A 12,887-nucleotide genomic window follows, 5' to 3' on the forward strand; every position below is an offset into this window, starting at 1 on the left:
TCTGTAGTGATCTGTGATAACCTGTAGTTATCTGTGATGTTCTGTAGTGATCTGTGATAACCTGTAGTGATCTGTGATGTTCTGTAGTGATCTGTGATAACCTGTAGTTATCTGTGATGTTCTGTAGTGATCTGTGATAACCTGTAGTTATCTGTGATGCTCTGTAGTGATCTGTGATAACCTGTAGTTATCTGTGATGTTCTGTAGTGATCTGTGATAACCTGTAGTGATCTGTGATGCTCTGTAGTGATCTGTGATAACCTGTAGTTATCTGTGATGCTCTGTAGTGATCTGTAGTGATCTGTGATAACCTGTAGTGATCTGTGCTGCTCTGTAGTGATCTGTGATGCTCTGTGATGATCTGTGATGCTCTGTGGTGATCTGTGATGCTCTGTAGTGATCTGTGATGCTCTGTGATGCTCTGTAGTGATCTGTGATGCTCTGTGGTGATCTGTGATGCTCTGTAGTGATCTGTGATGCTCTGTAGTGATCTATGATGCTCTGTAGTGATCTGTGGTGATCTGTGATGCTCTGTAGTGATCTGTAGTTATCTGTGATGCTCTGTAGTGATCTGTGATGCTCTGTAGTGATCTGTAGTTATCTGTGATGCTCTGTAGTTATCTGTGATGCTCTGTAGTGATCTGTAGTGATCTGTGATGCTCTGTAGTGATCTGTGATGCTCTGTAGTGATCTGTAGTTATCTGTGATGCTCTGTAGTTATCTGTGATGCTCTGTAGTGATCTGTAGTGATCTGTGATGCTCTGTAGTGATCTGTGATGCTCTGTGGTGATCTGTGATGCTCTGTAGTGATCTGTGATGCTCTGTAGTGATCTGTGATGCTCTGTGGTGATCTGTGATGCTCTGTAGTGATCTGTGATGCTCTGTAGTGATCTGTGATGCTCTGTGATGCTCTGTGGTGATCTGTGATGCTCTGTAGTGATCTGTGATGCTCTGTGGTGATCTGTGATGCTCTGTAGTGATCTGTAGTGATCTGTGATGCTCTGTAGTGATCTGTAGTGATCTGTGATGCTCTGTAGTGATGTGATGCTCTGTAGTGATCTGTCGCTGCTCTGCAGTGATCTGTGATGCTCTGTGGTGATCTGTGATGCTCTGTGGTGATCTGTGATGCTCTGTAGTGATCTGTAGTTATCTGTGATGCTCTGTAGTGATCTGTAATGCTCTGTGGTGATCTGTGATGCTCTGTAGTGATTTGTGATGCTCTGTGGTGATCTGTGATGCTCTGTAGTGATCTGTGATGCTCTGTAGTGATCTGTAGTTATCTGTGATGCTCTGTAGTGATCTGTGATGCTCTGTGGTGATCTGTGATGCTCTGTAGTGATCTGTGATGCTCTGTGGTGATCTGTGATGCTCTGTAGTGATCTGTGATGCTCTGTAGTTATCTGTAGTTATCTGTGATGTTCTGTAGTGATCTGTGATGCTCTGTAGTGATCTGTGATGCTCTGTAGTGATCTGTAGTTATCTGTGATGCTCTGTGGTGATCTGTGATGCTCTGTAGTGATCTGTGATGCTCTGTAGTGATCTGTAGTTATCTGTGATGCTCTGTAGTGATCTGTGATGCTCTGTAGTGATCTGTGATGCTCTGTAGTGATCTGTAGTTATCTGTGATGCTCTGTAGTGATCTGTGATGCTCTGTGGTGATCTGTGATGCTCTGTGATGCTCTGTAGTGATCTGTGATGCTCTGTAGTTATCTGTGATGCTCTGTAGTGATCTGTGATGCTCTGTAGTTATCTGTGATGCTCTGTAGTGATCTGTGATGCTCTGTAGTTATCTGTGATGCTCTGTGGTGATCTGTGATGCTCTGTAGTGATCTGTGATGCTCTGTAGTTATCTGTGATGCTCTGTAGTGATCTGTGATGCTCTGTAGTTATCTGTGATGCTCTGTGGTGATCTGTGATGCTCTGTAGTGATCTGTGATGCTCTGTAGTGATCTGTAGTTATCTGTGATGCTCTGTAGTTATCTGTGATGCTCTGTAGTGATCTGTGATGCTCTGTAGTGATCTGTGATGCTCTGTAGTGATCTGTGGTGATCTGCGATGCTTTGTGGTGATCTGTGATGCTCTGTAGTGATCTGTGATGCTCTGTGGTGATCTGTGATGCTCTGTAGTGATCTGTAGTTATCTGTGATGCTCTGTAGTGATCTGTGATGCTCTGTAGTGATCTGTGATGCTCTGCAGTGATCTGTAATGCTCTGTGGTGATCTGTGATGCTCTGTAGTGATCTGTAGTTATCTGTGATGCTCTGTGGTGATCTGTGATGCTCTGTAGTGATCTGTAGTTATCTGTGATGCTCTGTAGTGATGTGATGCTCTGTAGTGATCTGCCGATGCTCTGTGGTGATCTGTGATGCTCTGTAGTGATCTGTAGTTATCTGTGATGCTCTGTAGTGATCTGTAATGCTCTGTGGTGATCTGTGATGCTCTGTAGTGATCTGTGATGCTCTGTAGTGATCTGTGATGCTCTGTAGTGATCTGTAGTTATCTGTGATGCTCTGTAGTGATCTGTGATGCTCTGTGGTGATCTGTGATGCTCTGTAGTGATCTGTGATGCTCTGTAGTGATCTGTAGTTATCTGTGATGCTCTGTAGTGATCTGTGATGCTCTGTGGTGATCTGTGATGCTCTGTAGTGATCTGTGATGCTCTGTAGTGATCTGTGATGCTCTGTAGTGATCTGTGATGCTCTGTAGTGATCTGTAGTTATCTGTGATGCTCTGTAGTGATCTGTGATGCTCTGTGGTGATCTGTGATGCTCTGTAGTGATCTGTAGTTATCTGTGATGCTCTGTAGTGATCTGTGATGCTCTGTAGTGATCTGTGATGCTCTGTAGTGATCTGTGGTGATCTGTGATGCTTTGTGGTGATCTGTGATGCTCTGTAGTGATCTGTGAAGCTCTGTGGTGATCTGTGATGCTCTGTAGTGATCTGTGAAGCTCTGTGGTGATCTGTGATGCTCTGTAGTGATCTATGGTGATCTGTAGTGATCTGTGATGCTCTGTGGTGATCTGTGATGCTCTGTAGTGATCTGTAGTTACCTGTGATGCTCTGTGGTGATCTGTGATGCTCTGTAGTGATCTGTAGTTACCTGTGATGCTCTGTAGTGATCTGTGATGCTCTGTAGTGATCTGTCGATGCTCTGCAGTGATCTGTAATGCTCTGTGGTGATCCGTGATGCTCTGTAGTGATCTGTGATGCTCTGTGGTGATCTGTGATGCTCTGTAGTGATCTGTAGTTATCTGTGATGCTCTGTAGTGATCTGTAGTGATCTGTGATGCTCTGTAGTGATCTGTTGATGCTCTTCAGTGATCTGTGATGCTCTGTAGTGATGTGTGATGCTCTGTGGTGATCTGTAGTGATCTGTGATGCTCTGTGGTGATCTGTGATGCTCTGTAGTGATCTGTAGTTATCTGTGATGCTCTGTAGTGATCTGTAATGCTCTGTGGTGATCTGTGATGCTCTGTAGTGATCTGTGATGCTCTGTAGTGATCTGTGATGCTCTGCAGTGATCTATGATGCTCTGTGGTGATCTGTGATGCTCTGTAGTGATCTGTGATGCTCTGTAGTTATCTGTGATGCTCTGTAGTGATCTGTGATGCTCTGTGGTGATCTGTGATGCTCTGTAGTTATCTGTGATGCTCTGTAGTGATCTGTGATGCTCTGTGGTGATCTGTGATGCTCTGTAGTGATCTGTGATGCTCTGTAGTGATCTGTGATGCTCTGTAGTGATCTGTAGTTATCTGTGATGCTCTGTGGTGATCTGTGATGCTCTGTAGTGATCTGTGATTCTCTGTAGTGATCTGTGATGCTCTGTAGTGATCTGTAGTTATCTGTGATGCTCTGTAGTGATCTGTGATGCTCTGTAGTGATCTGTAGTTATCTGTGATGCTCTGTAGGGATCTGTGATGCTCTGTAGTGATCTGTGATGCTCTGTAGTGATCTGTGATGCTCTGTGATGCTCTGTAGTGATCTGTGATGCTCTGTAGTGATCTGTGATGCTCTGTAGTGATCTGTGATGCTCTGTGGTGATCTGTGATGCTCTGTAGTGATCTGTGATGCTCTGTGGTGATCTGTGATGCTCTGTGGTGATCTGTGATGCTCTGTAGTGATCTGTGGTGATCTGTGATGCTCTGTAGTGATCTGTGATGCTCTGTGGTGATCTGTGATGCTCTGTAGTGATCTGTGGTGATCTGTGATGCTCTGTGGTGATCTGTGATGCTCTGTAGTGATCTGTGATGCTCTGTGGTGATCTGTGATGCTCTGTGGTGATCTGTGATGCTCTGTAGTGATCTGTGGTGATCTGTGATGCTCTGTAGTGATCTGTGATGCTCTGTAGTGATCTGTGATGCTCTGTGGTGATCTGTGATGCTCTGTGGTGATCTGTGATGCTCTGTAGTGATCTGTGATGCTCTGTGGTGATCTGTGATGCTCTGTGGTGATCTGTGATGCTCTGTAGTGATCTGTAGTTATCTGTGATGCTCTGTAGTGATCTGTAGTTATCTGTGATGCTCTGTAGTGATCTGTAGTTATCTGTGATGCTCTGTAGTGATCTGTAGTTATCTGTGATGCTCTGTAGTGATCTGTGGTGATCTGTAATGCTCTGTGCTGTAGTGAGTCGTCACTGTTACAGAAACATTTTTAATTTTAAATTTACACGATCCACCTATATCTAAGACGGGCATTATAAAAACAAAAATAGGGCCAGTGTATGTACATGTAGAAAATACATTTCCCACAAGCCCCAGTGCGAGGCAGTTAGCCGGCGGTCAGCTCAGCAGTGCTGCCATCACATGAGCTTTGTTATGCTGCTTTAACAGGAGCTGTAATGTCCACTCGTACAGAAACTCGAAGAAGAGCAGCTAACACCGACCACGAGAATGAAGGTATATATCTTTTTCTGTTGACGGAAAAGCATTTTTGTCACGTTTCCTGTTAAAATTATATTCTGTAGAATGACGCCGTTTAACGCTGGCTTTGTGTGGACGCGTCCCAAACGACATGCTCCGGTAGTGCACTTTATCTGAAATAGTGCGCACCTGTTAACTAAGTAAACCTTCCCTGTAGCACACTATCCTCACATGTACCTATTACGATAGCCTGCTATTGGATTTGCTGTACTGTTGGATTTTTGCATATCACATCATGAAATAAATAAATAATATATAAAACGCCAGCTAAGATTTCGCAATGCCTTGACAGTTGTGGGGTTTAGTGTTTTATTTCACACTTCTCCTTTCGTAAAGCTCTGAAACCTCAAGTCTGTTCACAGTTCCCCTGGTATCTCCTGAGCTTGCACCTTTAAACATCAGGCAACTTTAATGAACAGAAGTGATATGGGGTGATGGTGGTGGTGCAGCAATAATGTTCAGGATTAGTGTTTGTGTTCAGTCAGCTAGGGTTTTGTGTGAAGAACATGTAGAAGCAGGTCCATGTGAAGCTCATTCATTCACTCATCTTCAGTAAGTGCTTCATTCCGGTCTGGGCCATGGTGTGTCCAGAGCTTACTTGAAAACAGTGTGTGTGAGGCAGGAAAACACCCTGGATGGGACAGTGGTTTATCTCAGTGTAGGATGTGAATGTGTGGATGTTTAATCTGGATTTAAATGGTATTTTCCAGCTGTTCCAGCTTTATTCTTCTCAAAATGTGGCTGTAGATGTTCCTACTTTAATAGCCTAAAAACTGTACTTGCAGGTCAATCATTCAACACTTGATCACTTTGATACTATAGACTACAGACACTATTCAGTACAAAGTCTGGTTCCTCTCAGGATTATTTAATTGCCAACTTTGCATCAGGATAAAGTTAAATCTATATCCGGATTTCTGTAAAGCTGCTTTTTGACAGTGTCCATTGTGTAAACAAATCAATGCACAAGGACAATTGAAGTGGTGGTGCTGAGGGTGCTGCATGATTTTCGGGACTTCTGTAAGTGTAATAATAATAATAATAATAATAATAATAATAATAATAATAATAATAATAATAATAATATACTGCATATGTGCACTACTACTCCATAAATAAACATCCATCCTGCATCTCTGCCCAATTTTTTCATAATCTTCTGAGTTTAATATGGTATGAGACTCAACGACTTTGAGCCCATCTTGTATGTCACATCTTCTATGTTATTTGTGTAAATTGTATTCATCCATTATTAAAAACATATTTGAGGATTTTTTTTTGGCAAACTGATTAATAGTTTTGGTTATTTAGATGTTTGTGCTGTTTCTATTTTTTCTTTACTTGACCTCAGAGCTTTCATGGGACCAGGGTAGTGTCAGAGCTAACACTGGTATTAGTGATAATCCCTTCAGCTCCAGTTGTGATCATGTGTGTGGAAATGGTCACCAAGTCAGTACCACTGACTGCCACCTACATTTGCCCTGCTGCTCTTACAGACCCAAACACACAAACAAAGGTGGGCATGTCTTATTCTTTCTGCAGTTTTAAAAACTGTTAAAAGTCTTTACTACTTTTTGTTTCTGGTCATTTTCCACTCTGTTTGTAGGACATAGCACACACACAGCTAATGAAACGTTGGAAGAAGTATTATGCAGTAAGACCACTATAAGTGCTGAAAATGAGGTGGAGGCACAAAAACTTGCCAATAATTACAAGGTAAGTGGTTTAATTCCGGATTAATGAGTGTTAGTTTTCTGCAAACACCTGCTGGTCTGGTTTCAGTTCTTAAATGCTTTTTTTGTCTATGTGTGTTTCTGACATGTGAAGTTCGGATTCAGAAAATGGAAAAGCCATGTGACTGAGCGGCCCTTTGAGGACAGATCAGAAATTGTGAAGGAGCTCTACTCAGAGCTCACCATCATTAAACCAAACACAGGTCAAACATACTCAAAATATTAAACCAAACACAGATAAGAGTAACTTAAAATCATTAAACCAAGCACAGGCCATACCAAACACGGGTCAAACTCATTCGAAATGATTAAACCAAACACAGGCCAGACTCATGAATATTAAACCAAACGTAGCTTAGACTCAACAAAGGATATTAGAGCAAACCCAGCTTAAACTCACTTCAAATTATTAAACCAAACACAGGACAGATTCAATAAATGATTTTAAACCAAACACAGCTTAGAGTCGGTTAGCATTAATAGGCTAAATGTGATTAAACCAAGCACAAAACAGACTTTCTCACTGTCATTAAATGAACTGAAGTGTATGTCAGACTCAAAATCATAAAAAAGTTTCACATATTGGATTCACTTCTTCTTCATCATTTTAACCGAACATTCACACTCCTTCAGTATCATTCAACCTGAACACAATTCAGACTCACTATCTAGTGATTAAACAAACATAATCAAACATTTCTTTTTTATAATACTATTGTGTGTGTGTGTGTGTGTGTGTGTTGTAATAATCTCTCTGTGTTCTGCTCCTCTCTCTGTTTTTTCAGGCTCTTTAATTACATGTGGAAATGTTTTGTATATCTTTTTATTCGGTTGGTGGATCTCTCTGGTGTACCTTCTCATTGGTATCATGATGTACATCACCATTATCGGCGCTCCTCATGGTAATCTGTGTTTATAACAATGTTATGACAACATCTAAACCTTATACGTCGTTTTTGAACTAGTCTTTTCTTCTTTTTAGGTAAATTGTGCTTCAGACTGTCCTGCTACTTTTTGTGGCCATTTGGAAAAGCAATACAGAAGGTTGACTTTTTCTCATTACTCTGTATGTTTTCTTTTGAGAGGAACATTTTCACTTCATTTTAAGTGAGAAAAGGCGTAGATCGGGTTCAGTGAAAGCTACATTTATTGTTGATTTTCAGAATATATGATTTGTTCTTTCAGGCGAGTGGTCCACTTTCAAACCCTGGAGTGAAACTCCACAATGATTTACTAGGTGAAGGGGACGAGGGGAAGCCAGCCTCTCCGCTCTTGAGGCCCAGAACTGTAGTGGACGACATGGATGGATCACCCAGGCCTCCAGAGCAGCTTTACTGGGTAGAATACCAGTTAAAATAGAGTAATAGTCACTTCAAATCATGAAACTAAACAGAGTTTAGACTCAATTACTGATATTAGACTCACTAAACTGACAGAGTTTAGAGTCAGTCAGTATTAATAGGTTAGAATCAATGAATAATATTAACCAAAACAGCACAGAGTCACTAAATATCATTAAAACAAACTTTTTCACTGCCATTAAATTAACTAGTCAAAACGTGATACAACAATTTCCTAAATTTAACATAATATGACATACATTTTACAATAAAGTGTAGGAAATGCAATGCAAACTTTTTTAGAAAGACCTGATAAATCTTGCTCAATTCTCAGACTTTCTGGTTTGATCAAAAGTCTTTTTGCCTCCAGTTTAGTAAAATTCCACTGAACAAACACCTTTAGCTTCTTCCACCTGCCCCTCCTTGACAGATTGAACTGTTCAGAATCATCATCGTTTCATCACGATCTTGTTTTTCTTTCCAGAATAATCTGAGTGTGTATGTGTGGGTGCTGCTGGGATATCCTCCTCTGGTGGTGGCTCATGGCGTGTTGTGTGTACTCTCCTGGCTCTTGGTCTTCACCATCCCCGTAGCCAAAATAAGCATCCGAACCCTGACCAACGTCTTGCTAATTGCCCCCGAGCACGTCCTCATAAACGATGGCACTAGGGTGAGAATTCAATTCACTTAAATTTATTTTGTATAGCACCTTTTACAATGAACTTTGTCTCAAAGCAGCTTTACAAAAGAAGAGAAACAGAGAAAGGGGAGAAAAAAAAACTAAATAACTAGAAATAAGAATAAATTATTAAATTTAATTATTAAACTATTTTATCCCTAATGAGAAGCCTGTGGCGATGGTGGCAAGGAAAAACTCCCTGGGATGATATGAGGAAGAAACCTTGAGAGGAACCAGGCTCAGAAGGGAACCATCCTCATTTGGGTGACACTGGACAGTAAATAATGTAACTGTAGCTGATTAATGTCCTTTCTACAACAGAAATCAATGACCCATGAGGAACTATTAGGTCAGTGTAGTTTCTGAGGTCATTATAGACACTAATTCTTTGCTGTCACGAGCTGACAGATGAAATGGCAGATCTGTGACAGTGTGAAAGTCCCCAAGTGGCTCTGTCCATGGCTGTCTCCTGGTCCACACAGATCCATCCACGGCATCAGTGGGCACCACCAAGTGACCAGACTCCGACCAGGGGTAGGGCAGTGGTCACACTGGAAACTGGCAAACACTGGAAGCTCAGGAGTGGGGTGTATAGCTCCACAGAGAAAGACAGAGAGAGAAAGAGAAAGATATTAATAAAGATTCTGATCATGTGATGTTTAAGACAATGTAGATTATGTGTAAAGTGCAGGCAGGGACTCCGGCAAGACTAGCTATGACATCATAACTAAAAGGGAGATCCAGAAGGTCACAGACATGAAGGCTTCCTGGGACATAAAGCATCCAACCACTTCACAGTCAGTGACCTGAGCGACTTGTGAGGGTGGTAAGGAGACAGCATCCAAACATCCCAGTCACCAAACACTCTATGACCATGAACCTTCCAGATCTGCTCCTTTACCTAAGAAAACTATACATTAAAAGCTTAACTAAACAAATGTGTCTTCAGCCTAGACTTAAACACTGAGACTGTGTCTGAATCCCCAACACTAATTGGAAGGCTGTTCCATAACTGTGGGGCTTTGAAAGAGAAAGCTCCGCCCCCTGCTGTAGCCTTTGCTACTTGAGGTACTACCAAGTAACCAGCACCCTTTGATCGGAGTAGGCGTGGCGGATCATAAAAGACTAAAAGATCGCTCAGGTACTGCGGCGCGAGACCATTTAGTGCTTTATAGGTCAGTAACAGAATTTTATAATCAATGCGAAATTTGACTGGGAGCCAATGTAGTTTGGATAAAATAGGAGTGATGTGTTCATATCTTCTGGTTCTAGTTAGGACTCTAGCTGCTGCATTCTGGACTAACTGGAGCTTGTTCATGCTCCTACTGGAACATCCAGACAGTAAGACATTACAATAATCCAACCTAGAGGTAACAAAAGCATGAACTAATTTCTCTGCATCATGAAGTGACATCATATTTCTTATCTTAGCGATATTTTGGTTTATTTTACAATTTGTGGTGTATTTACTATAGATGTTTTATTGTAACAGCAAAATGATTCGGTATTTTCGATGACAGTTGACTGCATGATCCTGTAATAAATGGTGAGAGGTCAATAAATTAAATTAAATAATTTCCATCTTGAAGTGAGTAAAAGTGTAATAGAAGTTAATGTAAGTTGCTAGTTTTATAAGCTCATACTCGTTATGAAATAAATTGGCTCTCTTTGTACTTTGTCAGTAAGTTTGATGTGAGATGTGAATAATTCTCATGCTTAGTAAAGGACAGATTTTCTAGCTTGTATAAAATTGTTTGAACTCATTTTATTATCACTTTCATTTAATTTTCTCCTCAGGAAGGTGAAGGTCGAGCCATTCTGTGCTGCTACCATGCAGTGAATATCTACTACTACAAGTACAAGGTTGATGGGATCAATGTTTTTGCTGTCAGTATCCTTCTAAATTAAACAATAAGAAGTGGTGTGGTTTAGAAAGAAGGTTGTTTTGCACACACATGTTAGATTTAGTGTGAAATATGTGGAAAGATTTTTAATCTAGTCTTGGATGTCAAATTTCCCAGTGGGTTTCCTTAAATAACTGTGTCTAGATCTCCTTCCTTTGGTTGTTTTCTCTCTGGTGCTTGGCTATGTGGATCATGACAACCAGTTTGCTAGTGCTGAGGTTAAGTTCACCACCGCGATAGGTTCGCTCATCCCACTGTCTTATTATATAGGAATGGGCATAGCCAGGTGAACACACACACACACACACACACACAGTCCTCCCCCACACACTTTACTGTGCAAAAAAGAGGTTGCTCTTTATTATTTTTTTTTTTTTCAAGTTTTAAATAAATATGTATTCTAAATCATAATTTATAGCATTATATAATTTTTCATTAGGGTACATGTTTTATTTAGATATTTTTTTATAATATAATATCCAGGATGTGTACTAGAAGTTTTAGATATTTGTTCGTATAATATAATTCTTTCTTTTATATTTTCTTTTCTTTTGTTTTTTTGTCTTCTGCATTAGTCATAAAAAGTGCCAAATTTTAAAATGGCAAAGGGTTGTTATGTCAAGTACTGATTTATTGATTTATTGATTGTTTTAATTGACATTTCATTATTTCTTTACAAGGATTTTACACGCTGCTGTACACACATTTCTACCTCTTTCCTTCTCGCTAACTTTATTCTCAGGAACATCATTAACACCTGAATATTCATTTCAGTGAGACACGATGCTCTCTTTGTCTCTGCCTCTCCAGTATATCGGCTCAGAGTAACTTTGCAGTCGGAGCAGTGGTCAATGCCACGTTTGGCTCGATCACCGAGCTTACCTTTTACATCACGGCCTTGCTCAGGGGTCATCACCAGGACAACATGTGCCTACAGGAGATTGTGAAAGCAGCACTGACCGGGACGTTGCTCGGGTGCATTCTGTTCATCCCGGTAAGTGATTGAATTTTTAAACGCATCCCCATATAAACTGCACAGTCTTGGATGTTCCTCTTATTCACTCACCCTCTCTGTCTCACTCTTTCTCTCTCTCCCTCTCTATAATAATGCTAAGGGGATCTGTATGATCATCGGAGGGCTGAAACACAGGGAACAGAGGTTTAATAGCCGCTCGGCTGGAGTCAGCTCCTCTCTACTTTTCATATCTATCGGGGGTGAGCACTCTCTCTCTTTCTCTCACACACTCTATACATTACACAGGCACAACACTTATTATGCTGATTTCTTCTGGTGCTTCCTCCTCATATGCGTTTCTCACGAGATTCACGGGTAAAAGTGATCATTACAAGTCTTCGGATTTAAATGTGTAAGAGTGTCGCTACACTTTGTGGACCTTTTGAGCTGTTTTAGTTTCATCCTAACATTTTTACTAGAGATTTAAGGAATGGAAGTGAGTACTAAAACTGGATTTTCAAGAATAAATCCTTTCCAGCAGAACACAGTGCACTGTACAATACACATGAACACATGAACAAAGCAAAAGCACAGCAACAGAACTGAAAACTCAACATCAGAACCTTTAGCAAAACAACAAACGCAGGAAGAGCGTCTGTTCTTGTTGAACACCACATGCTCTCAGCTGATTGGCTATAGCACACGTCACTCTGAGAGACAGAGGAACGTGAAGAGTTGGTGGAATTATGAGCCACAGTGAATCTACTGAAACTTTTATTTAGACTTATTTTCATGAAAGACCTGCATGTGATGCTTTCTAAGATTTGTTGTCGCTTCACTTGCTATTAATATGCATATACTGATGCTGAAAACTCACCTAAAGGAAGCCTGATTGTTCAGAAGAAGGAATTAATCCTTGTCATAATAGCAGATAACTTCATTGTCATTAGGCTAAGTAGAAGAGAGAGTGAAAAAGTGCAGTTCTTTTCCTTTGTGATTGTCCCACTCCATGTCCAATCAGAAACGAGCATCTGACGTCCAGTAAAGACCTCCCCTTTCTGTTTAAAGTGTTAAAGTCGTGGTTTTAATGTTATGTTTTTTAAGTTTAAAGAGCAGTATTTGGAAACTTGGATATCAAAATTGGTTTCAGGAGCATCCTTTCATGATTACATGATTTAGGTCACATGAGGGCACATGAGGAAGACATTTATTACTTTCATCATTTACTGTAATTGCTGCCGCTTAAATTAAGAGGTATGTCTCTCTGTGCTAGGTGTGTTTGCCCCTACTCTCTTCTCTAAAGCTTATGGGAATCTGGTGTGTGAAGGCTGCACTAGCTCCTCTGGGACCAACAGCAG

The 12,887-nt window shown here is 40.8% G+C and overlaps 1 protein-coding gene across 1 annotated transcript in view; it reads left to right on the forward strand.

The window, feature by feature from the left end:
* The first annotated feature begins 4,744 nt into the window (after positions 1-4,744).
* Positions 4,745-12,887, forward strand: part of cax2 (cation/H+ exchanger protein 2) — a 16,202-nt gene continuing 8,059 nt past the window's right edge. The window contains exons 1-13 of the mRNA XM_058397852.1: positions 4,745-4,894; positions 6,270-6,434; positions 6,525-6,634; positions 6,746-6,854; positions 7,437-7,553; positions 7,634-7,695; positions 7,837-7,989; positions 8,476-8,661; positions 10,468-10,561; positions 10,719-10,860; positions 11,385-11,568; positions 11,690-11,789; positions 12,803-12,887. The exon at positions 12,803-12,887 is cut by the window's right edge and continues 40 nt beyond it. Coding sequence (XP_058253835.1) covers positions 4,837-4,894; positions 6,270-6,434; positions 6,525-6,634; positions 6,746-6,854; positions 7,437-7,553; positions 7,634-7,695; positions 7,837-7,989; positions 8,476-8,661; positions 10,468-10,561; positions 10,719-10,860; positions 11,385-11,568; positions 11,690-11,789; positions 12,803-12,887 — 1,565 coding nt within the window. The 5' untranslated portion in view covers positions 4,745-4,836. The remainder of the gene's footprint in view (positions 4,895-6,269; positions 6,435-6,524; positions 6,635-6,745; positions 6,855-7,436; positions 7,554-7,633; positions 7,696-7,836; positions 7,990-8,475; positions 8,662-10,467; positions 10,562-10,718; positions 10,861-11,384; positions 11,569-11,689; positions 11,790-12,802) is intronic.

The sequence above is a fragment of the Hemibagrus wyckioides genome, linkage group LG08, assembly GCF_019097595.1.
Source record: "Hemibagrus wyckioides isolate EC202008001 linkage group LG08, SWU_Hwy_1.0, whole genome shotgun sequence".
Lineage (NCBI taxonomy): Eukaryota > Metazoa > Chordata > Actinopteri > Siluriformes > Bagridae > Hemibagrus > Hemibagrus wyckioides.